The sequence below is a fragment of the Danio rerio genome, chromosome 7 (assembly GCF_049306965.1).
Source record: "Danio rerio strain Tuebingen ecotype United States chromosome 7, GRCz12tu, whole genome shotgun sequence".
NCBI lineage: Eukaryota > Metazoa > Chordata > Actinopteri > Cypriniformes > Danionidae > Danio > Danio rerio.
The window spans coordinates 22,020,346-22,041,993 of NC_133182.1; the positions used below are offsets into that span (position 1 = coordinate 22,020,346).

Consider the following 21,648-nt stretch of genomic DNA (forward strand, 5'->3'; position numbering starts at 1 on the left):
CAACCACAAAGTTGCATCAAGTTATATAACAATCAAACTATTTCTACATGCCATTTATTCAACCCAGGCTAATGAAAAAAATATATACCTGTGGTTAAATTTCTAGCAGTTAAAAAAATCATATTACACCCATTTAAGCTCATTTTGGGGCAATTTCAAAGTTAATTGTCTGGTGAGTGAGGACAAAAACATATGGAGTCTTTTCCAAAAAGTGACTATACCAGTGTTTTTTGGTGGATCATGCTCATATCATGCTCATATCCAGCCAATTTAGAAATGAAATTGCAGATGAGATGAGCGAAAAGGTTAATGATCACATTTGAAAATGACATACCACCTACACTAAACCTTATAATAAACCTTTACACAAAAAGAACAAAAGATAGGATAGAAATGCAGCTATCTAAAATGTTTTCTTTGTTGAAAAACCCTTACATTGATATATTTATTAATTTATTTTCTTTTTGGCTTAGTCTTTTTATTAATCTGGGGTCGCCACAGTGGAATAAACCGCCAACTTATACAGCATACTGTATGTTTTAAACAGCGAATGCCCTTCCAGCTGCAACCCATCACTGGGAAAACATAGATATAAAGTTGAAGTCACAATTATTAGCCCCCCTGAATTATTAGCCCCCCTGAATTATTAGCCCCCCTGTTTATTTTTTTTCTTGTTTTCTGTTTTACAGAGAGCAGGTTTTTAAAAAAACATTTCTAAGCATAATAGTTTTATCAACTCATTTCTAATAACTGATTTAATCTTTGCTGTGATGGGAGTAAATAATATTTGACTAGATATTTTTTAAGACACTTCTATACAGCTTAAAGTGAGATTTAAAGGCTTAACTAGGTTAATTAGGTTAACTGGGCGGGTGAGGGTAATTAGGCAAGTAATTGTATATCAATGGTTTGTTCTGTAGACTATCAAAACAAAAATTAGCCTAAAGGGGCTAAAAATTTTGTCCTTAAAATGGTGTTTAAAAAATTAAAAACAGCTTTTATTCTAGCTGAAATAAAACAAATAAGACTTTCTCTAGAAGAAAAAATATTATCCGACATACTGTGAAAATTTCATTGCTCTCATAGATATATTTTGGGAAATATTTAAAAAAGAAAAAAAGGGGGGCTAATAATTCTGACTTAAACTGTAAGTCTGATGCAAACTTTAAAATGTTAATCATGCAGAATGCCAAATATGGTTTTAGGTTATAACACAGTATTGTTCAAGCAACCGTGTCATACATGCAACTTTTAATTAATTAATTATCTGTAATCATATTTTGAGTCAAAAGAATGAAGTATTACTGCCTCCAGAGATTAATTTTAGTTGAAAACAATAGCAGACTGGATTTATAAAGTTGTATAAAGAACAATTTTTCTAATGAGCCAGTGTAGCATTTATATATTTAATTTAAATTCAGTGATTTTGACTGTTTTGTTAATAAAATATGTATAAAAATTTACATTCATTACTGTAAAAGACAATCATTAATGTCTAAATGTATAAATACAGTCATGTCTGAAAATACAAATGTACAATTAGAGAATGTTAAATTAACAATAAATCCATACCACAATACTCAGTGCATTGCACAACATTAATAAGGATTTCATTTGAACATTTTAATGGCTGTACTTTGAATGTGAAAGTGAATGCATCTCTTTTAAAACCATAAAGCAAAAATGTACTAATTCAAAATTGGTGATGGGTCATGACACCATATCTTGAGAACAAGACATTTGGCCGCTATAAAATATTAAAAAATACCTTCCAGTGGCTTATATAATCTTACATAATTACCTACGCAACCTCCAGATGACCTGCGCAACCATACAACCCTTGAATGAATAAATTATGCCGTCTTCATCAAGTCTAAAAATGAAATCGAACGCTTTTCGGCCGGATGTGGTTCGACTGCAAATTGAATCCATAACTCTAATGAGCAAAGCATCTGCGACTGAACAAGTGACAGACTGCGTGCAGGCCAATGGTTTTATCTAAATTATAGTTTGAGTCACGTCACTCATTCTCATTTCAGCTGACGGCCCGTGATGATAGAGGATCTGCAGTTCCTTGAATCACTGTCGCCTCGCTGCTCATATTGCTGGCCTCCATCCAGGCTCATGATAGAAGCTGATAGTGGAAAGGAGAGGCGCGACGACGGAGCACTGCTGCCACTGCATGATGAGATGTGCTGATGTTAATTGTGTCCTGTCACTGCCGCTATAAATCCTGCATCACATCTCTGCTTCCTGGAGACTCGCATGCACCAGGTGTCCTTGAGGTCCAGGTACTGTATGGCCAGACACCACAAAACGGCTAAAAGTAAAGCTTGAAAGGCTACTTTGTTCAATTTCAAGGCTATATCGAAGCTACGAGGGGGACAATAGTCCATTTCACAAATACAACATGTACTGGTAAATTACCCTGAAGATATCATGTGTCAACAGGAGCTTTTCAAACCCACTGCTACATCAGTTTTGGCAGGTAAGTTACTGTTATCATGCTTTGTGTGAACCTAGAACATGATAACAAGAATATATGAGGACAAAAAGTGCTAATGTACCATGTCGGCTTTGGACCTGTCATACAGCTGTGTACAGTAAGACTTAATGCTTTAAATATATATTTAAACCATCCTACACGTTCAGATATAATGGGGAGAAAGCTGTTGATTGGGCACTTTCATTTACAAAGTTGTACTGAAAAAGTCCTGGTATCTTAAAGATACAAATCAAATCACCCTAAGATAATCACCTGGCAAGAGGGCAAGAGTTTAATATTTAAAGTATACATATTAGTAGTGGTCGAATAAAAGTGGCTCTTAAAAAAAAAAAAAAATCATGAAATTAAAAGGGATTAATTAATTAACAATGTCAGTTTTTGCCTACAAGCAACTGTTTTATACACTAAATATAAATTTACCTTTTTCATTACAACACTTTGTTTATCATGTGGCCAAACTACATGAGCTTTATATACATATATGTATGTATGTATGTATGTATGTATGTATGTATGTATGTATGTATGTATGTATGTATGTATATATATATATATATATATATATATATATATATATATATATAAACTGAAATAATACCAGAAAGAATATCTTACAATCTGATTAAATCAACAAAACTCCTCTAGACACAATAAAGATGGCAAAAATATATATTAATAAGCACCTAGTGTTATGGATAAAGGATTTTTTAACTGATCGTCCTCAGAGTTTCTGAACAAGCTTCAATATCTGAAGAGGTTGTTTTGAACACTGGAGTACCCCAAGGCTGTGTGATATCACCTGGATTATTTTCGATGTACTGTATATGAGTGAAATGCAGTTTTCTGAAAGCAATATTAACCTACTGAAGTATGCTGGTGACATGGCCGTGGTTGGACTTATGGTCAAAGGAACGGAGGAGCTACAGACTGCCTACATAGAACATCTGGTGACATGATGCGAGGAGAGTGCTTTGCCACTAAATGCTTTTAATACGAAGGAACTAATTATTAGTAGGGAAGGGCAGCTTCTATGTTATCCAGTTATAATTGTGGGTCAACACGTTGAGATTGTAAACAGTTTTAAGTACTTAGGCATAATTTCAGATAGTAGTTTAAATTTTGGTGAACATGCAGACTACATCTACAAGAAGCCAACACAGAGACTCTTTTTTTTTTTAAAGGAAATTAAATAGTTTTAATGTTAGTAAGGGTGTTCTGAGGAAGATTTATACCAGTCTGGTTGAAAGTATTATCTCAATATTTCTTGCTGGTATGGAAATTTTGGCCCGATATAAACTTGCAAAGATTATTAACACAGCTAGTAAGATCATATTGGACCACCAGAAGCAGCTTGTGGAACCGTATATAAACCAGACCAGATGGAAAGCCTCACAGATAGTTCAGGATTCCACCTATTCTCTTTACAATGAATTTGAAAAGCTTCCTTCTGGTAGTACCCAAATCAAAAACAAATATTTTAAAGAAATCTTTTTTTACCATTTATTACCATATTAAATAAATGACCATGAAGTAGGTTGTACAGTAGGGTTGTGTGTTGGTAATCTGTGGTGTAGGAAGCGTTGTGTTTGTGCTCTGTGTTTGTGTTTTGTATTTGTGATGTTTGGGAGGCCAAAAATGAATTTCCACATGTGTGAACAATAAAGATGTCTAATTCTTATTGTAAAGAAAAAACAAAGTTATCATTTAGATAAATTGACTGTTTATTTATAAATTTACTGTTTTACAAGATTTGAAACTAAAACCACCAGTAGATGGAGTCAAGTCTCTGTCTTTGTCACTGAATAAGAGTAGTTCGAACAGCTGACTCCTTCACAGATGTCTTTCTGAATGGATGACTAAATCATTGTCTCATATTAAAGCTCAGGATTCATTCATAAACAAAACATGGCATGTAGATGTACAGCGACTGTGCTGTTTGGAAGCATTTTCAAGAAAACAGAGCAACATTTGGACAACAGTGATTCTACAAACACATCACATCATTTGCGTTCTGATTTTAGGGATAATAATAACGGTTTATTTTAGAAACAGGGAACCTAGAATTTGCTGTACCTTAGATATTAATGGCAAAACTTGGGTCGCTAAAGTTAATGTTAACTGAGTTTTAAAATGAATATAGAACACCTTAAAGGGCCATGAAACCCCCTCGTTTCAGCAGGGTGTTTTCACACCTCTACTTTGGAAAAAGTCAGAAAAGTGGGCGTGTCCAGCTCTGTTTAGGGGGGAGTGTCGGATGAAGAAAAATGGGATGGTGTGGGAGTGTCTATTTGGGCACGCGCGAGTTTCAGAGTCAAAATACATACACACAGTAGAAAGTGATGGTGTTTAACCTACTGTACATGGACATCTGTAGTCGAATTATTGCTAAATTATTAAATGGTGGACTTTAACTGCAGTTTGGCTCTTTCATTCAGGGAATTCATTCATGCCCCTCGCGACAAACGAGATATTTGATTGGAGGAACTGCTCTAAGCGTGTATTTTTCATGCAATGTTTGATACCGCACGGCGAATGAGAGAAAAAAAAAAACCTCAGCATTTCCCGGAAACTTGCACACGGCAAGTAGTGTCAGAAAGCCGCGTGTGTTATTCCGAATAAACTGAATAAACAAAGAGCACTGGTCGCTCACTTACCAAATCTGTAGAGACAGGACAATCACCAGCAACTAGAGCCGCATCTCTATGAAGAGAAGACTACAAGCGAATCTGGATCTCAGCGTTTGCAGATGAGAACAGCTCTCACGTAAACAATGTTCCTCCTTAGACACATAAGTTATTGTTGTCGAGCGTCGCGTACACTGTTAATCCACACGTGACTCTGAGCTCTCACAGAGAGAAAATGAAAATGAAACTTAACTGCAGCAAACTATAAAAGCAACACTTCACGCTTGTTTTGCCAACACAACGTGGCGTCTCTGCCGTCTAAACACTGTGACAGTAATGAATATTAATGAAGTTGCACAATAGAGCGCGCTGATTGGTTTGAACCAAGCCTTACTCATGCATTAATGCATCACACTGTAAGACGTAATAAGACACACTCTGGCACAGACGCTCAGTCTGCACGCTGGAATACAACGCTATTATGTCATGACCGTGACGCAGCTTCAAAAATTCGTTTCAAACAGGAAGTACGAATTTGCTTGAAATAATGCAAAAACAACCAATTTACACTTTTTAGTGAAATATAGGTGTCCTAATAGTGTTTTTAGCAGTGTGGGACACATATACGACTGTCAACAGCTCAAAAAATGTGTTTTGGTGTTTCGTGACCCTTTAAGTTAGACTTGCGTCAAGCTGCCTAAACTGTTCTGAAATGCAGTTATGCATGGCAGGTACAGCATACAAGTATAATATTAAACAACTATGTATCATACCTTCTGTTCTCTTCTTTTTAAAGAATGAAAATGTTGCATCTGAACTGCTCTCTAAAACATTTTGTAAATCGAGCGAAATGACGCATCAAACTGTATAGATGAATTACCAACAAACGTCACACATGACGTCACACGGGTTCCTGGCTGCAAAAAGAGACAGGTAACAATAGTAAACATGTTGTGTTGTACAGTAGGATGCCAAATTCAAAAATAAAAACAGAAAAAATAACTTTTACCAAACACCACACTGCTTTTAATGCCAACTGCATTCACAATTTTTTAAAGTAATTCATAGCTGTGTAATAAGAGTTCCATCCATGAAAATGGACACACCGTGAACTTCAAACACCAATGTTTCCTAATTCTCTGGTAAACCCTATGTAAAGTTTAAAATCTTAGTGAAAAATAGCCCAATTTGAACAAAACACAGACTGGTACACTGCACATGGCATCATAAATATGGACGCCCCAGTCTGTGTTCGATTGGCCACAATGTTTTCTAGTGAGATTACAGCAATGATAATTTTATTTTCCTGCTATTTTTAAGTTTAACTAAGCTTAAGTATCTATGTGTTATGATAGCCAGTATCTATGAGTTTTATTTTAATAACATGTGCCCACCGAGGTGCACCATGTCTTTACATTCTTTTCTATATGTTGCAAAGCAGACAGATGCTGAATAGCAGTGCCATTGTGCATATATTGTCTACTCATAGAAAATATTGTTTATAATTCTAAAAGACGCGGCGTGAAGTGTGAAGTGTGCTTTAAAAAGCTGTTCTCAGCCAGCCATCTGCCATAGTTGTAAACTGGTTGAAAAAAAAACACATCTTGAGCATGTCTGAATTCAACTGGATTGCTTTGATAGTGTATTTACTAATAAGGCTGCAAGTGTCTGAAAAGCCACAAAAGACCACCTTCTCTAGTTTCTGACCAATCGCATGATGAATGCATGTTGTGAGAAAGTGTGCCATCCACATCCTTTTTATTCACTTGCTTGTACGCTCACTTGTAAGCCACATAGTGTAACATGGAATCGTTCAATCAATAGCTCTTGTGTGCTCCACTGCAGAAAACTGGGGTACCGTAGAGTTTAACAAAATAAGAGAGAAGCGTCTGAGTAGCTATGCTTCCATCCACCTATTTCTTTGCACATTATGGAATATTGTATAAAAAAAAAAACTTAATAGGCACTCGTGTGGATACAACTGAGTAGGATAAAATGCTCTTTATTACTCTGTAAATCGATGGAAAGATGCAATAATTGCAAATCCTTTATGCTAATTTGCTGTATTGGGCATACAGAAACAAAGTTTGAATACCACTTGTACTGTAAGTGAACAGTAGGGCCGTGCGATTTGGGGACAATATCTAACTTTGATTTATTTGACAGATATTGTGATTTCGATTTAATTTTGTAGTCAAACTTCAGCTCAATAATCTGTATCGTAGCTTCTTACTGCTAAAATGCAGTAAGTGTTAGTTAAAAAAAGGAACTGAAAGATATTAACTTAATCAAACATTTATTCAAATGTATTTTTAAATATTCAGAAATGAAACAAACTTTTCTTAGTAAACACACATAAAATGACCTTACCTTTTTGTAAACAAGTTGAATTCAAATTAGGAAGATAGTGTAGCTTATTAGATATATAAAAAAATGTAATTATAATGATTATACAAATACAAAACCCTCAACACACAAACATGGCTGAAACAAGTCTGAAATTGTACTTTACTGTTGCTTGTTACTAAATTGAGTGTCACTGGCAATACTTTCAGTTGACTTGTTAGCAAGACACTCCTCATATGGTGCCTGTGGGGCTTTTTCAGGTGCTGGTTAAAGTATTTACTCATGCTTTTTCATTTCAATTTTTTCGTTGTGGGTGTTCTGCATGGTTCACTCAATTGGCTAGTAAGACTTCACACACATACAGCAGTCGTGCATTTGCTTTGGGCAGGGGAAATTAAATGATACATACAGTTGAAGTCAGAATTATTAGCCCTCCTTTTTTTCTTTTTTAAATATTTCTTAAATGATGTTTAACAGAAAAAGCTATTTTTCACAGTATGTCTGATAATATTTTTCTTCTGGAGAAAGTCTATTTGTTTTATTTTGGCTAGTATAAAAACAGTTTTAAATTTTTTAAGGACAATTTTAACGTCAAAACTATTAGCCCCTGTTTCAAAACGCGATTTCGATTCGAATAATTGCACAGCCCAGCAGGCACATGATATCAAAATGATGTCAGATTGAAGTTGTACCCCAATGTCGAGGAAATTAAATGAACGTTTGTTTGGAAATAAAAAAACGGGTTGATGTCAGAACCCAACGTCAGGCTGACGTCAATGTCCAATATCGCACAGTCTTTGTATTTTGCTTACTTTCCAACGCAACCTAAAAACAACAAACTATCAATGACTTATGATCTACTGGCTTGACGTTGTGTAGATGTTACCAATATGACGTCAATTAGACATTGGATTTTGGTTGCCATACGTGAAAAATAAATACCAATATTTGACGTCAATATGACATTGGTTTAAGATGTTGGCTCAACATTAGACTTTGGTCACTTTCCAACAGACCTAAAATCAACCAAATTTCAACGTCATTTCACTTCATTATTGGACATCAAAATAACATTGTCCTTGGATAATGGTGATCTAAATCTAACTTAATATTAACATGTAATATATTATACCATATATCATATTAACAACTAATAATGCATCTCGGTTGGTCGCTTGTAATCTGATCACAGAAATTGCATGTTAAAACCAGGGTCTAAGTTAAGTTCTTCACAACACTACCCTACAGTTGTACTGTACAATTCAAATGATTTTTTTTTATTAAAATAAACAGGTCACTGCTAATCCCCGGTGCCTCCACTGCTCGTCACACCAGACATTTCTCATCAATAATTTAGACACTCTCTCTCTCTCTCTGCATCAATTTAAATTCCTTGAGCAATGCATTATATCTAGAGGGGAAGGTCTTGAGCCAACGAGAAGACAAACACAAAGCGAGAGAAAGACGTTTGCAAACAAACATAAGCACTCTCTTTTGCATGGCAGGAGAAACCGAGCAGAGAAGCTGACATCTCTAAGCTTCGCTATCTGCACTAAGCTATGAAGCCAAGTACATAACAGACTAATACGCAGGAGAAAGTCATAAAAAGCACCACACCCAGGGCCTTACAACCATCTGACTCAGCCTGCATCCCGTCGGCTGTATTTGTTGAGTGTGTTAGACATGACAAGTCCTACCAATACAAACCGGCAGCAACTACTCTGCAGTTTAGTAGTAATGCTTTGAACATTTCAAGCCACTTTCTTTTTTTTATTCCCTTCTTTTTTATATATTAAGCACAAATCTAAAGGCCGTCTTATCCCTGCTCTGGGCAGTGCTGCAGTTAAAGAAAGAAATGGAAAAATATATTTCTAACCGCCATGCCCCAATAAAACCGTCAGCGCCAAAGCTAATCTGCATGAATATATCACTCTTCAATATTTCAGTCTTGTAAAATAATAAAAGAAAGGAAGGGGGAGGAAATGAGAAAGGATTTAGCACTTATAGCTAAAAAGAAGGCTCTCGTAAGACCTCGTATTACCCCTAAGAAACTCTTGCACTTCTGAGCCGTCCACATTCGGCTTTGTGGTCAAAACTAATGAAGAAACTTGGTCTAATGACAACAGCAGGTAGATTCCCTGAAGAGTTATTCTTTAAGTGACTCTTACATAATAAGACCAATTAAACAGAAATGCAACCTATAGCCTGTAATTGGCGCACTGTGGACTCCAGTGGTGCTCTTTTCAAGAAAATCCATGGCTCTGTTCACACAGATTTAACCATTAACAAAAAGTTAAATATCTTGACCAAACTATTAAATGTGACTTCATAATAGTGTTGTGTAGTCGGAAACATTTCCTGGTTTTTAATGCACAAGCCCTTAACGAGTGAGTTCAAATCAGTATCTCCATATCTCATTCTTTCTTCTCTGCATAACTTTTGGACGTCAATATAGTATTAATTCAAATGAATCTGTAAATTGGTTTGTTCAGACAGAATGATTTGCTTAATTTTATCATGAACTCAGTGACTCAGTGTGAACCACTTGATTTACATAAACAATCTAAAAAGCTTGTACATTTGCTACACTGAATCCCATGGCACTGTACAGAAATATCATATAAAACAGCAAGAAAAGGCTCTAATAAAATATAAACAAAACAAATTCCCAATGTTTACCCATATCTTTTTCAAATGAATCAAAATGCTTCAACTGAATCAGTGAATTGGTTTGTTCACAAAGTCATGTCTGCTTGATGTATATAAAATGGTAAGTCTTAACTAATTCAAGGTGTGCACATACTTATTAATAAATAAAATAATAAATACAAAAAATAATAATAAAAAATACATAGTAGCGTGTAGAGCCAGAGCTAATGAGGGGAAAACATCCACTTACCTAGAACTCCCAGCCTGTAGTTCATGGTGACTACAATGACGTTCCCATAGGCTGCAAGAACACTGGCATCAAACATGTTTCCGGTTCCTTCCATATAAGAGCCACCGTGAATGAACAGCATGACTGGTTTCTTCCTACGGTCTCGGATATCTAAAGAATAGAAACATGAGCAGAAAGAGAATGTTGTGTAAAGTGAGAGCTACAAAAGATATGAGACAACAAGCACACTACAAACATCTTGAACAACTGAATATGATGTTTGAATCCTTTATTTCAATGCAAATAACTGCCCATGTAGCAAAAAAATTCTGGCCCAGATTTGCCATTAAGGCATTTATCCGGCACTGGAATACAGGATTTGGGCCAAACATGGCCCAGGTTTGGCAGAAGTGGCACCGTCTTTAAGGCTTCACACAAGACATGGGCCAGATGTCAGATGTGATATTTGGCCCAGATGTTAAAAAACTGATATGTGGACCATGTAAGTTTGGCCTATCTTGATCCACATTTAAAATACATTAGAATTATTTCTGAGTAAAGAAAAAATGTATCCAACAGGTCGCTTTGAGAATTAACTGGGCTAAGACTTGGCCCAGATATGGTCCATGTTTAGCCCTTTACTTGGTCCAGTCATGTACCCTAATTTATGGTGGCATCTGTAATGCAATGTAATGTGTATTTATATAGCGCATTTATTGTGTATGGCCGTACACCCAAAGCGTTTTACAATCATGAGGGGGTCTCTCCACACCACCACCAGTGTGGCAGCATCCACTTGGATGATGCGACGGCTGCCACAGGACAACGGCGCCAGTGCGCTCACCACACACCAGCTATTGGTGAAGAGGAGAGACAGTGATAGAGCCAATTCGGTGGAAGGGGATGATTGGGACGCCATGATCGTAAGGGCCAATTTTGGCCAGGACACCGGGGTTACACCCCTGCTCTTTCACGAGAAGTGTCATGGGATTTTTAATGACCACAGAGAGTCAGGACCTCGGTTTAACGTCTCATCCGAAAGATGGCGCCCACTGAGAGTTTATTGTCCCCTTAACTTTTACTTGGGCATTAGGACTCACACAGACCACAGGTTGAGCGCCCCCTGCTGGCCTCACTAACACCACTTCCAACAGCAACCTAGTGTTCCCTAGTGGTCTCCCATCCAGGTAGTAACCAGGCTCAGCCCTGCTTAGCTTCAGTGAGTAACCGGTCTTGGGCTGCAGGGTGACATGGCCGAGTCAAGCAAAGGTGATATTTTGGGCCAGAGCTGGGCCAGAAAAATTTTGCTATGTGGATGGTCAGTTGTTCAGATTTTCACTTGTTTTACTAAAATTGTAAAAGGCCAGACTAAAAAAAATGTAAATAAAGGAGTAAAATACAGATATTTGTTTTCATTGTTTAGAACCACCAAGCATTTTTATAAATTGAACAATTCTTAAAGTGTAAGTTCACCCAAAAATCTAAATCTCATGTCGTTCAAAACCTCTGATACATTTGTTCAGCTTCAGAACACAAAGATATTTTAGTTGAAATCAGACAGCTCGGTCATTCTCCATAGACAGTGAGCTTCTCGACTCATTTAAAGTAAAGAAAAATACTAAAAACCATCATCAAAACAAACCATATTCCTTCAGTGGTTCAACTGGAATATTATCAGGCTATTAGAATATTTTTGTGTGTACCTAAAACAAAAATAACTGCTTCATTTAACAGTTTCTTCTGCTGAGCGCCAGAATAAAGCCTCCTACACTACGAGCGACTTGCAGTGGCAAAGTGACAAGAGACCGTTGTCGACCAGGTGTCAAGAGGTGGGACAAAGTTGAGAATCCTTCAACTTTATGCAAATAAAGAGCAACTTTCTTGAGCGACAGCCAATAGGAGCACAAGTAGAGCTCATGTGATTCTCTTTCAGCTCGCTCAGTGACTGGTTTTAATCTCCATGCTGTAGACCTTCACAGATCTGCGTTTGCAGCAGATTGCCACCCAAAGCGACAGGGAGCTACAAAGTCGCTGCTAGTGTGAATGAGACAAAGCACACGTTTATGATGAGCACTGTGCGGTGACATATACGGTTTGTGTTGAGGATGTTTTTGGTATGTTTGGATGTTTTTTGGGAACCTTGCTGTCTATGGAGGATGAGGGAGCACATTTGTGTTCTCAAGACAAATGAAGGTTATAATGATTTGGAATGACATGAGAGTGAATAATAACATAATTTTCATTTTTAGCTGAACTAAGCCTTTAACTTCAATTTCAGTATGAGAGATGAAACTATTACCTAACTTACATAACGTTAAAGTGTTTGTTTTTGATTAGTGACTACTTTTACATGGATATCAGTAATCAAATTATTTGCTTTAATATAGCTAAGAGAATAATAAGACTAATGTGTTTACATGAGTTGCTTTTTGAGTGTTGCTTTCATGATCCCGTTTGACATGTTATAGCACATAATTCAATTACCGTCATCTTCATTTCCTCTGGAGTTTCATGTAATTTCGGGTGTTTCATTTTTAATTTGTTGACTTTAACTGCAGTTTGGCACTTTCACTTAAATTTATGAAAATTTCATGCACACCCTCTGTGACAAACGAGATATTGTATGTAGCTATGAACTCCTGGAAGTGTTGTTTTAATGGAAGTTCATACCGCATGCTGAACGGAAGAAAAAAACCCTCCGCATTTCACGATGTAGGTGCCTGTGGTCTTCACTGACTGGGTAGGTGCAAAGAGTGTCAAACAGCCGTGTGTGTGTGTGGACTATCCTGTCGCAAAACGCTGCGAAACATCCTAGTTTCATTAGGGTGTTTACATACTTAACCTATACTGCACTTCAATAATGCGACTAAAATCGGCATACTCCACACATCTTAATTCCATTTCTCTTTAGTTTGATTATGACCTTAATCTGATTAAATTATCAAAAATCACTGTTGACATGGTAGACTCTTAATAAGAGTACTGTCTTAATCGCATTAAAATCGAACTATTGGTGTCCATGTAAACGTGGTCAATGATAAAAGCTGGTTATTGTCACTATGAGATTTTTTTTAAATTTACTTTCACTTTATACTTTAGGAACTTAATTTTAAAGCTGGAAACTTCGTTTAAAAAAAGGTATTTTGATGTTATTCGATTTATCCAATCCACTAAACCAAAAAAAAAAAAAAGTTAAAGAAATATCTGATTATCTGTGTGATTTTCTACCTAAGTACTTTATTTGGTTTATTATTATGTGTGTATGTATGTACGTGTATGCATGTATGTATGTGTATGTACATACGTGTATATGTATGGGTGGGTATATGTACATATACACTAAACGGCCACTTTATCTGGAACACCTGTCCAACTGTTCATTGACAAATTTCTAATCAGCCAATCACCTGGCAGCGACTCGATGCATTTTGGCATATAGACATGGTCCATAATATCACAAAAAATAATACACATATACATACATACACTCACCAGCCACTTTATTAGGTACACCTTACTAGTACCCGGTTGGACCCTCTTTTGCCTTCAGAACTGCCTTAATCCTCCGTGGCATAGATTCAACAAGGTCCATATTGACATGATAGCATCACGTACTGTAGTTGCTGAAAATTTGTCGGCTGAACATCCATGATGAGGATCTCCTCTCCCATTTAACCACATCCCAAAAGTGCTCTTTTGGATTTAGATCAGCTGAATATGGAGGCCATTTGAGTACAGTGATCTCATTGTCATGTTCAAGAAACCAGTCTGGTATGATTTGTGCTTTATGACATGGCGCTTTATCCTGCTGCAAGTTGCCATCAGAAGATGAGTACACTATGGTCATAAAGGGATGGTCAGAGACAATAATCAGGTAGGCTGTGGCATTGACATGATGCTCAATTAGTACTAATTGGTCAAGGTGTGCAAAAAAAAATCTCTCACATCTTTACACCGCCACCAGTAGCCTGAACCATTTATACAAGGCTTGATGAATCCATGCTTTCATGTTGTTGAGGCCAAATTCTGACCCTACTATCAGAATGTCGCAGCAGAAATTAAGACTCATCAGACCAGGCAACCTTTCTCAAATAAATTTTCTTCTATTGTTTGGTGAGCCTGTGTGAATTGTTGCCTCTGCTGCAGTTCAAAAAGAGTATAGGAATGGGGAAGAAAGGTGATTTAAGTAACTTTGAACGCATTGTTGGTTCCAGACGTGCTGGTCTGAGTATTTCCGAAACTGCTGATCTACTGGGATTTTCACACACACAATCATCTCTACAGAGAATGGTCTGAAAAAGAGAAAATATCCAGTGAGCGGAAGTTCTGTGGGCACAAATGCCTTGTTGATGCCAGAGGTCAGAGGAGAATGGCAATACTAGTTTGAGCTGATAGAAAGGCAACATAGCCACTCGTTACAACCAAGGAATGCAGAAGAGCATCTCTGAACGCACAAAACTTTGAACCTTGAGGCAGATGGGCTACAGCAGCAGAAGACCACACCGGGTGCCAATCCTGTTAGCTAAAAACAGGAAACTGAGGCTACAATTCGCACAGGCTCACCAAACAATAGAAGATTTGAAAAAGGTTGCCTGGTCTGATGAGTCTTATTTTCTGCTGCGACATTCAGATGGTAGGGTCAGAATTTGGCCTCAACAACATGAAAGCATGGATTCATCAAGCCTTGTATGAATGGTTCAGGCTACTGGTGGCGGTGTAATGGTGTGAGAGATTTTTTCTTTGCACACCTTGACCCATTAGTACTAATTGCGCATCATGTCAATGCCACAGCCTACCTGATTATTGTCTCTGACCATCCCTTTATGACCATAGTGTACTCATCTTCTGATGGCAACTTGCAGCAGGATAAAGCGCCATGTCATAAAGCGCGAATCATACCAGACTGGTTTCTTGAACATGACAATGAGATCACTGTACTCAAATGGCCTCCATATTCAGCAGATCTAAATCCAAAAGAGCACTTTTGGGATGTGGTTAAATGGGAGAGGAGATCGCCATCATGGATGTTCAGCCGACAAATTTTCAGCAACTACAGTACGTGATGCTATCATGTCAATATGGACCTTGTTGAATCTATGCCACGGAGGATTAAGGCAGTTCTGAAGGCAAAAGAGGGTCCAACCGGGTACTAGTAAGGTGTACCTAATAAAGTGGCTGGTGAGTGTATGTATGTATATGTGTATTATTTTTTGTGATATTATGGACTGTAACTATACTCTGAATTTACTATGTTGTTTTACTATGTCAAATAGAACTCTGTATTTCAGAGAGAGAAAAAAAGACACACACACACACACACACACACACACACACACACACACACACACACACACACACACACACACACACACACACACACATAAACAGCACATGATTAATAAAGTGTCTACTGTAGCTCTGGACTTGATACTTAAACTGATAAATTCTGAAATGCCCATGAAGCTCACAGCATCAGATGTGAAATGAGCTGCTGTAAACTCTGAATAAACAAACAAAGTGAAACTGTGTCATCCGTAGCATCACAACAAAATGCTCAAAGCGGCTTGAATGAGAGTGTCTCTGAGAGAGTGACAGGAGATGCAGACGTGTTGGACTTAATGTGGGATGTGTGTGTCCAAACTTAATACAATTGGAGAGTAGTAAACTATTGATATTGATAGTATTTCAGTATTGATATGTATCGGAACATCTATATTTTGGACAAAACTACTTTAAACACCAATAAGCTCTTACTCCTCAAGATGCAACAACACATACACACACTCTCACAGCAAGGCAGATGCAGAGGCAGCTGCAATGGAGCGTCGCTATAGTAACTGCCTCAATTTGATTTCCCCATCTTCCCAACAGAGGCCATTCCATCAATGCGACTCGCTCCCATTGACTGTTGCCTTGGAGATCTATTACACAGACACACATACTTTCACTTTTCTAACCCCTCGACACCTTCAATCACCACCTGAATCTCTGTCGATTTTATTAAAGCAGATAACTGATAGCAAGGCACTCCGAGATGCAGCAGGAGCGAGCACACATACGAACACAAATGATTTTAAAGCGTTACTACAGCAGAGCATCAAACAGACGGCCAGTCAGGAAGGATTACCGAAGTATTCATCCATAAAACACACAGAGACTTGTGCTGTCATACATGACTGGACAGATACACAGGCGCTGTGACATGCACACACACACTTTCTACAGGATTCCAAGTGTCACTTCAGTCAAAAATTTATTTTTTTCAATCAGAATCAAGCCAAAAGACCAACAAGCACAAAGACTTCATACTTTGGCAATTGGTAATATTTGTCTGTGTAGGTTTTAAGACATAGTAATGAATTATTTTATTAATTTGACCAAAATGATACCTAGAGACATGATGGTAGACAGAACTAGGGCTGAACAATAAATTGTTTGAGCATACTGTAGATATTGCAATGTGTGTTTCCTCAATATCCTCATTGCAGGATTATTTATTAAAGAGCTTATTTATTGGCATACTACTGCTGCTTTCAGTAGTATGGCAATAAATGTTATGTAAAATGGCATTCAAACTCACATGATTAGCATTTAACACTCAATAAAGCACATGTCGTGTTCCTGAGGTGATCACTGTCCTTTATCCTATTGTTCACATGTGAGAAATAGAAGTTTCTAATACATCAATTCGAGTTGTTGGTTAGAACAAAAACTTTTTTTTTCCCCCTCTTTTATTGTGATAGGAAAGTGGACATTACAGACAGAAAAAAATTTGGAGCAGAGAGAGGGAGAAGGATCACGGGTTGCCGTGAGAATCTTAGTACTATGTGTTGGCATACTTAACCACTAGGCTATTGCCGCAGAAGAAAAAAAACCTCTTTACAAATTGAAAATATTCCTTCTATCGTTTGCCGTTACTTTTATTTAGAGCACAGTTTAAACCAGGCTCGCTCCTGTTGGTTGTCAATCTGAAAACCTGCGCTTACATTTGTTTTGATCTAGGAATGCAATACCTAGTTCAACCACTTTGTGTCAAACTTAGACAATGCACCTTTAAAACACATCTGTTTTGCTTTGCCTTTACTGAATGGGCACTGCGCTACGTCTGACAAACTGCACTGTTGTGTCTTTTCTTTTTCTTTCTTTTAAAACCAGTTTTAACACATTTTAATCTGTTTTTAATCCTTTTTATTTATTGTTCTTTTATTCCTGTTTATGTAAAACACTTTGAATTATCAATGTGTATGAAATGTGCTATATAAATAAACTTGACTTGCCAAATGATATCCATATTAGGTTAACTCAACATTTACTAGTAGTAAATATGACTTCAGAGGCCGTTCATGTCCAATTTTGTTACTAGGAAACTCATATTTACGTTAATTCCGACTGCACATGAAGGCGGCTTTGTAATTTACTCTCCAAAGGCATTTTTAAAGCAGCATTTATCGTTTGATGAATGTTAATTCTGGACACAGCGCATGAACAACGACCCCAGATCAAACTCATTCTAACTCTCAATCAGTGCAGCAGCTCGATGCGCTTCCCGCTTCATTTTCCAACCTGTTTTTGCTCTTTTTCCACACAGTCTCTCTCTAACCCTTTTAATAGCTTCATTTTAAGTCTCAATGTGTTCTGTCTTATAACCACCAAAACATCCTGTTCTTTTATTTTGCCCCCCGGTGTCCTGGCGTCCTCACATTCAAACACCGCAAAACACACCGTAAAATGGGCATACAAAGGGAGGGCGAGCAGGTCTGTGAGCACACTGAGAAATGGAGGGATAGAGAGAAAGACACGGAGATTAGATGGGATGAAACTGGGGCCAGTATTGAGGGAAAGCTGAAGAGGGCGTGAAAGAGAACAATCTAAAAAAATAAAATAAAATAAAAAACAAAACAAAGGAACAGGCATACTCAGATAGAGAGGCCCACAGGAGCTTGCTGCTCACCTCTGATCCTCTCATGCAGAACGCAGACAATGGCGTGATTAGAAACAAACTTGTGTTTACTGCTCAGCGCTCGCATGTGTGTGGGTGAGGCCGCAAACACATACACATTCTGCCATTATGTCCCTGTGATGGTGGGGAGCCTCTATCTCTTGTGTGAACTTAATTAGCTCTGAATCCATTAGACACAGCCTCATAGACAATTCCTTCCTCTATTCTCTTGTCACCCGCATCCAATTAAACTGGTGCTAAAACACAATGGCATATTCCTCACTTGAGACAACTCGGCCCGATAGGCCGGCTAGCAAATGCCATCACAGCCAGAGCTTGTAAACTTTGTGTTTACTAAAGCAAATTCAATAAAGTTGTGTTTTTGATGATCTAAATGTGAAAAAGATCCTTTTTTTTGTCTGTGTGGTTTTGTTTGGCTTTTTTTACCAACGTGATTGGCTAGACTAATTATGGATAGATGGATAGACAGACAGATAGACAGCTGGACTGACAGACATACTGTATCGATGGATTGCTAGACTAGTCAGACAGACTGAAAAAGAGACAGAAAAACAGACAGATGACAGCGAGACAGACACACTGATAAACAGACTGACAGATGATAGACAAATAGCAAAACAGACAAAAAGACAAATAAAAAACAGTTGAAGTCAGAATTATAAGCCCCCCTTTGAATTTTTTTTTTAAACATTTCCCAAATGATGTTTAATAGAGCAAGGAAATTTTCACTGTATGTCTGATAAAAAAAAAATTCTTCAGAAAAAAAATATTTGTTTTATTTTGGTTAGAATAACAGCAGTTTTTAATAATAGTAAACACACACACACACACACACACGCACGCACGCACGCACGCACGCACTCACACACACACACACACACACACACACACACACACACACACACACACACACACACACACACACACACACACACACAAACATTTTAAGGTGAAAATTATTACCTTAAACTATATATTTTTCGATAGTCTACAGAACAAACCATCGTTATACAATAACTTGCCTAATTACCCTAACCTGCCTAGTTAACCTAATTAACCTAGTTAAGCCTTTAAATGTCAAGAAAAATATCTAGTCAAATATTATGTGCTGTTATCATGGCAAAGATAATATAAATCAGTTAATAGAAAAAAATTATTAAAAGTATTATGTTTAGAAATGTGTTGAAAAGATCTTCTCTCCGTTAAACAGAAATTGGGGAAAAAATAAACAGGGGCTAATAATTCTGACTTCAACTGCATGTTTGAAAGACAGACAAACATAGACAAAGTAGGACGAACTGATAGAAATACAGACATATAGATGGATAGATGGACAGACATGCAGCCAGACAGGTGCACTGACAAACAGACTGATAGTTTGATTAATAGATAACTAGAGTTAGGGGTTTGCCTATATCACCAAATTCTATTTGATGGTATAAGTAACTTTATTTCACAACATATAATTATTAATGATGAAGTTATTCCATAAAATCAACAAAAAAGTGATAGAATATTAACTTAAAAACCCCAGAAATGGAATTTGGACCTTGTTAATGTAGTAGGAATGCAGAATATTGCCTCACAGCAATGAGGTCACTGGTTCGAGTCCTGGCTGGGCCAGCAGGCATTTTTGTGTAGAGTTTGCATGTGGAGTTTGCATGTTTTCCTCGTGTTTGTGTGGGTTTCCTCTGGGTGCTACGGTTTCCCTCACAGTCCTGACACATGTGCTATAAGTGAATTGAATAAACTAAATTGGCCGTAGTGTATGAATGTGTGTGAATGTGAGTGCATCCGCTGCATAAAACATATTCTGAAATAGTTTTATTCAGCTGTGGCGATCTCTGATCAGGGGTGGATTTAATCAATAAGCGAGGTAAGCAGCCACCTAGGGTCCCAGGAAATCTGGGGGCCCCCAATTAATATCTAGAAATATAAATTATACCTATATATATATATATATATATATATATATATATATATATATATATATATATATATATATATATAAAACATCATTTTCTATCTTATTTTTATCTATTATCTTATTTTTTTTAACATAACTAAATATTATTTAGTATACAATCAAATATAATAATAATGTTTTGTTATGTAATAATAATATAATATTACAAAATAAAATATCCATCATGGAGCAGTCTAGCAGTCAAATTTATATAAAAAATATGTATTATTTTTAGTTGTAAATTTTTTTTACAATAAAATACAACAATAACAAAAATAAGAATCATTTAAAATGTAGAGATTGCAATAATTTAAATGTAGAAAAGAAGATTGAGCGATATAATAAACAGCAATATAAATAAAAATTAAATAAAAAGTAGAAAAGGTGCATTTCAGGACTTGGGCCCCATAGCTGGAATTGCTTAGGGGCCCAAAATCACTAAATCCGCCCTTGTCCCTGATAAATAAGGGACTAAGCCGAAGGAAAACGAATGAATGAATAAATAAATAAATGAATTTTCAAACTCATTCTGGCTGAGCTGATGCTAGTATCTTTTCTGTTTGTGTGCTTTTGAGAAGTGTTTGCTTACAGCTTCATTTCATGTTTAAGATTTTTATTCCCTAAACGTGTTAGCTTGTTCCAGAAAGTTTAAATCAGATTTGTCATTTTTATAACCTTAATTCATCATTTGTTCCTGACTTTTTTTCTTGAATTGTTTTATTAGTGTAACACGGTAGCTCCTATTTGATTAATTTCTCATGAGGCAGCCACTGTTAACCAGATGTAAGCCACTTGGGAGCAATATTGTAAACAAAAAAGATTAATAGAGCTGATACCAAATTAAGCTGTGTATGACTGATTTCAGTGACAATAAATCAATCCTTTTCATTTATCCTAATCAATAAATCAAACAAGACTAAGGATTTAATGACATAACTTCATGTTATTTTTGTATTGTACTTTCATTTTCCTACTCTAATTTTTATAGCATAAATCAGTCACGCACAGTAAAAAGCGATTTCACAAAGTGAGTAAACCTGTTGTCAGTTTTAAGACAACGAGATTATTCACTTTTTAACAGTTAAGTACCCTAGTAGCAAAGAATTCTGGCCCAGATTTGGCAAAAAACTGGCACAGCAGGCATTCATCCGACACTGGCATACAGCATGTGGGCCAAACATGGCCCGGGTTTGGCAGAGGTGGCACCGTTTTCAAGGCGGCACACAAGATTTGGGCCAGATGAAAAATGTAGTATTTGGCCCAGATTTAAAAATTTGATAAGTGGGTCATGTGAGTTTGGCCAGTCTTGACCCACATTTAAAATACACTAAAATCATTTTTGAGTAAAGAAAAAAATTCTACCAATCA

At 36.9% G+C, this 21,648-nt stretch overlaps 1 protein-coding gene across 4 annotated transcripts in view; it reads right to left on the reverse strand.

Annotated features, from left to right (window-relative positions):
• nlgn2a (neuroligin 2a) overlaps positions 1–21,648 on the reverse strand; it is a 301,536-nt gene that overhangs the window by 91,215 nt on the left and 188,673 nt on the right. For all 4 annotated transcript variants that reach the window (XM_009303066.5, XM_009303065.5, XM_073906619.1 and 1 more), the window contains 1 exon segment: positions 10,376–10,525. In XM_009303066.5, the coding sequence (XP_009301341.1) occupies positions 10,376–10,525 (150 nt within the window).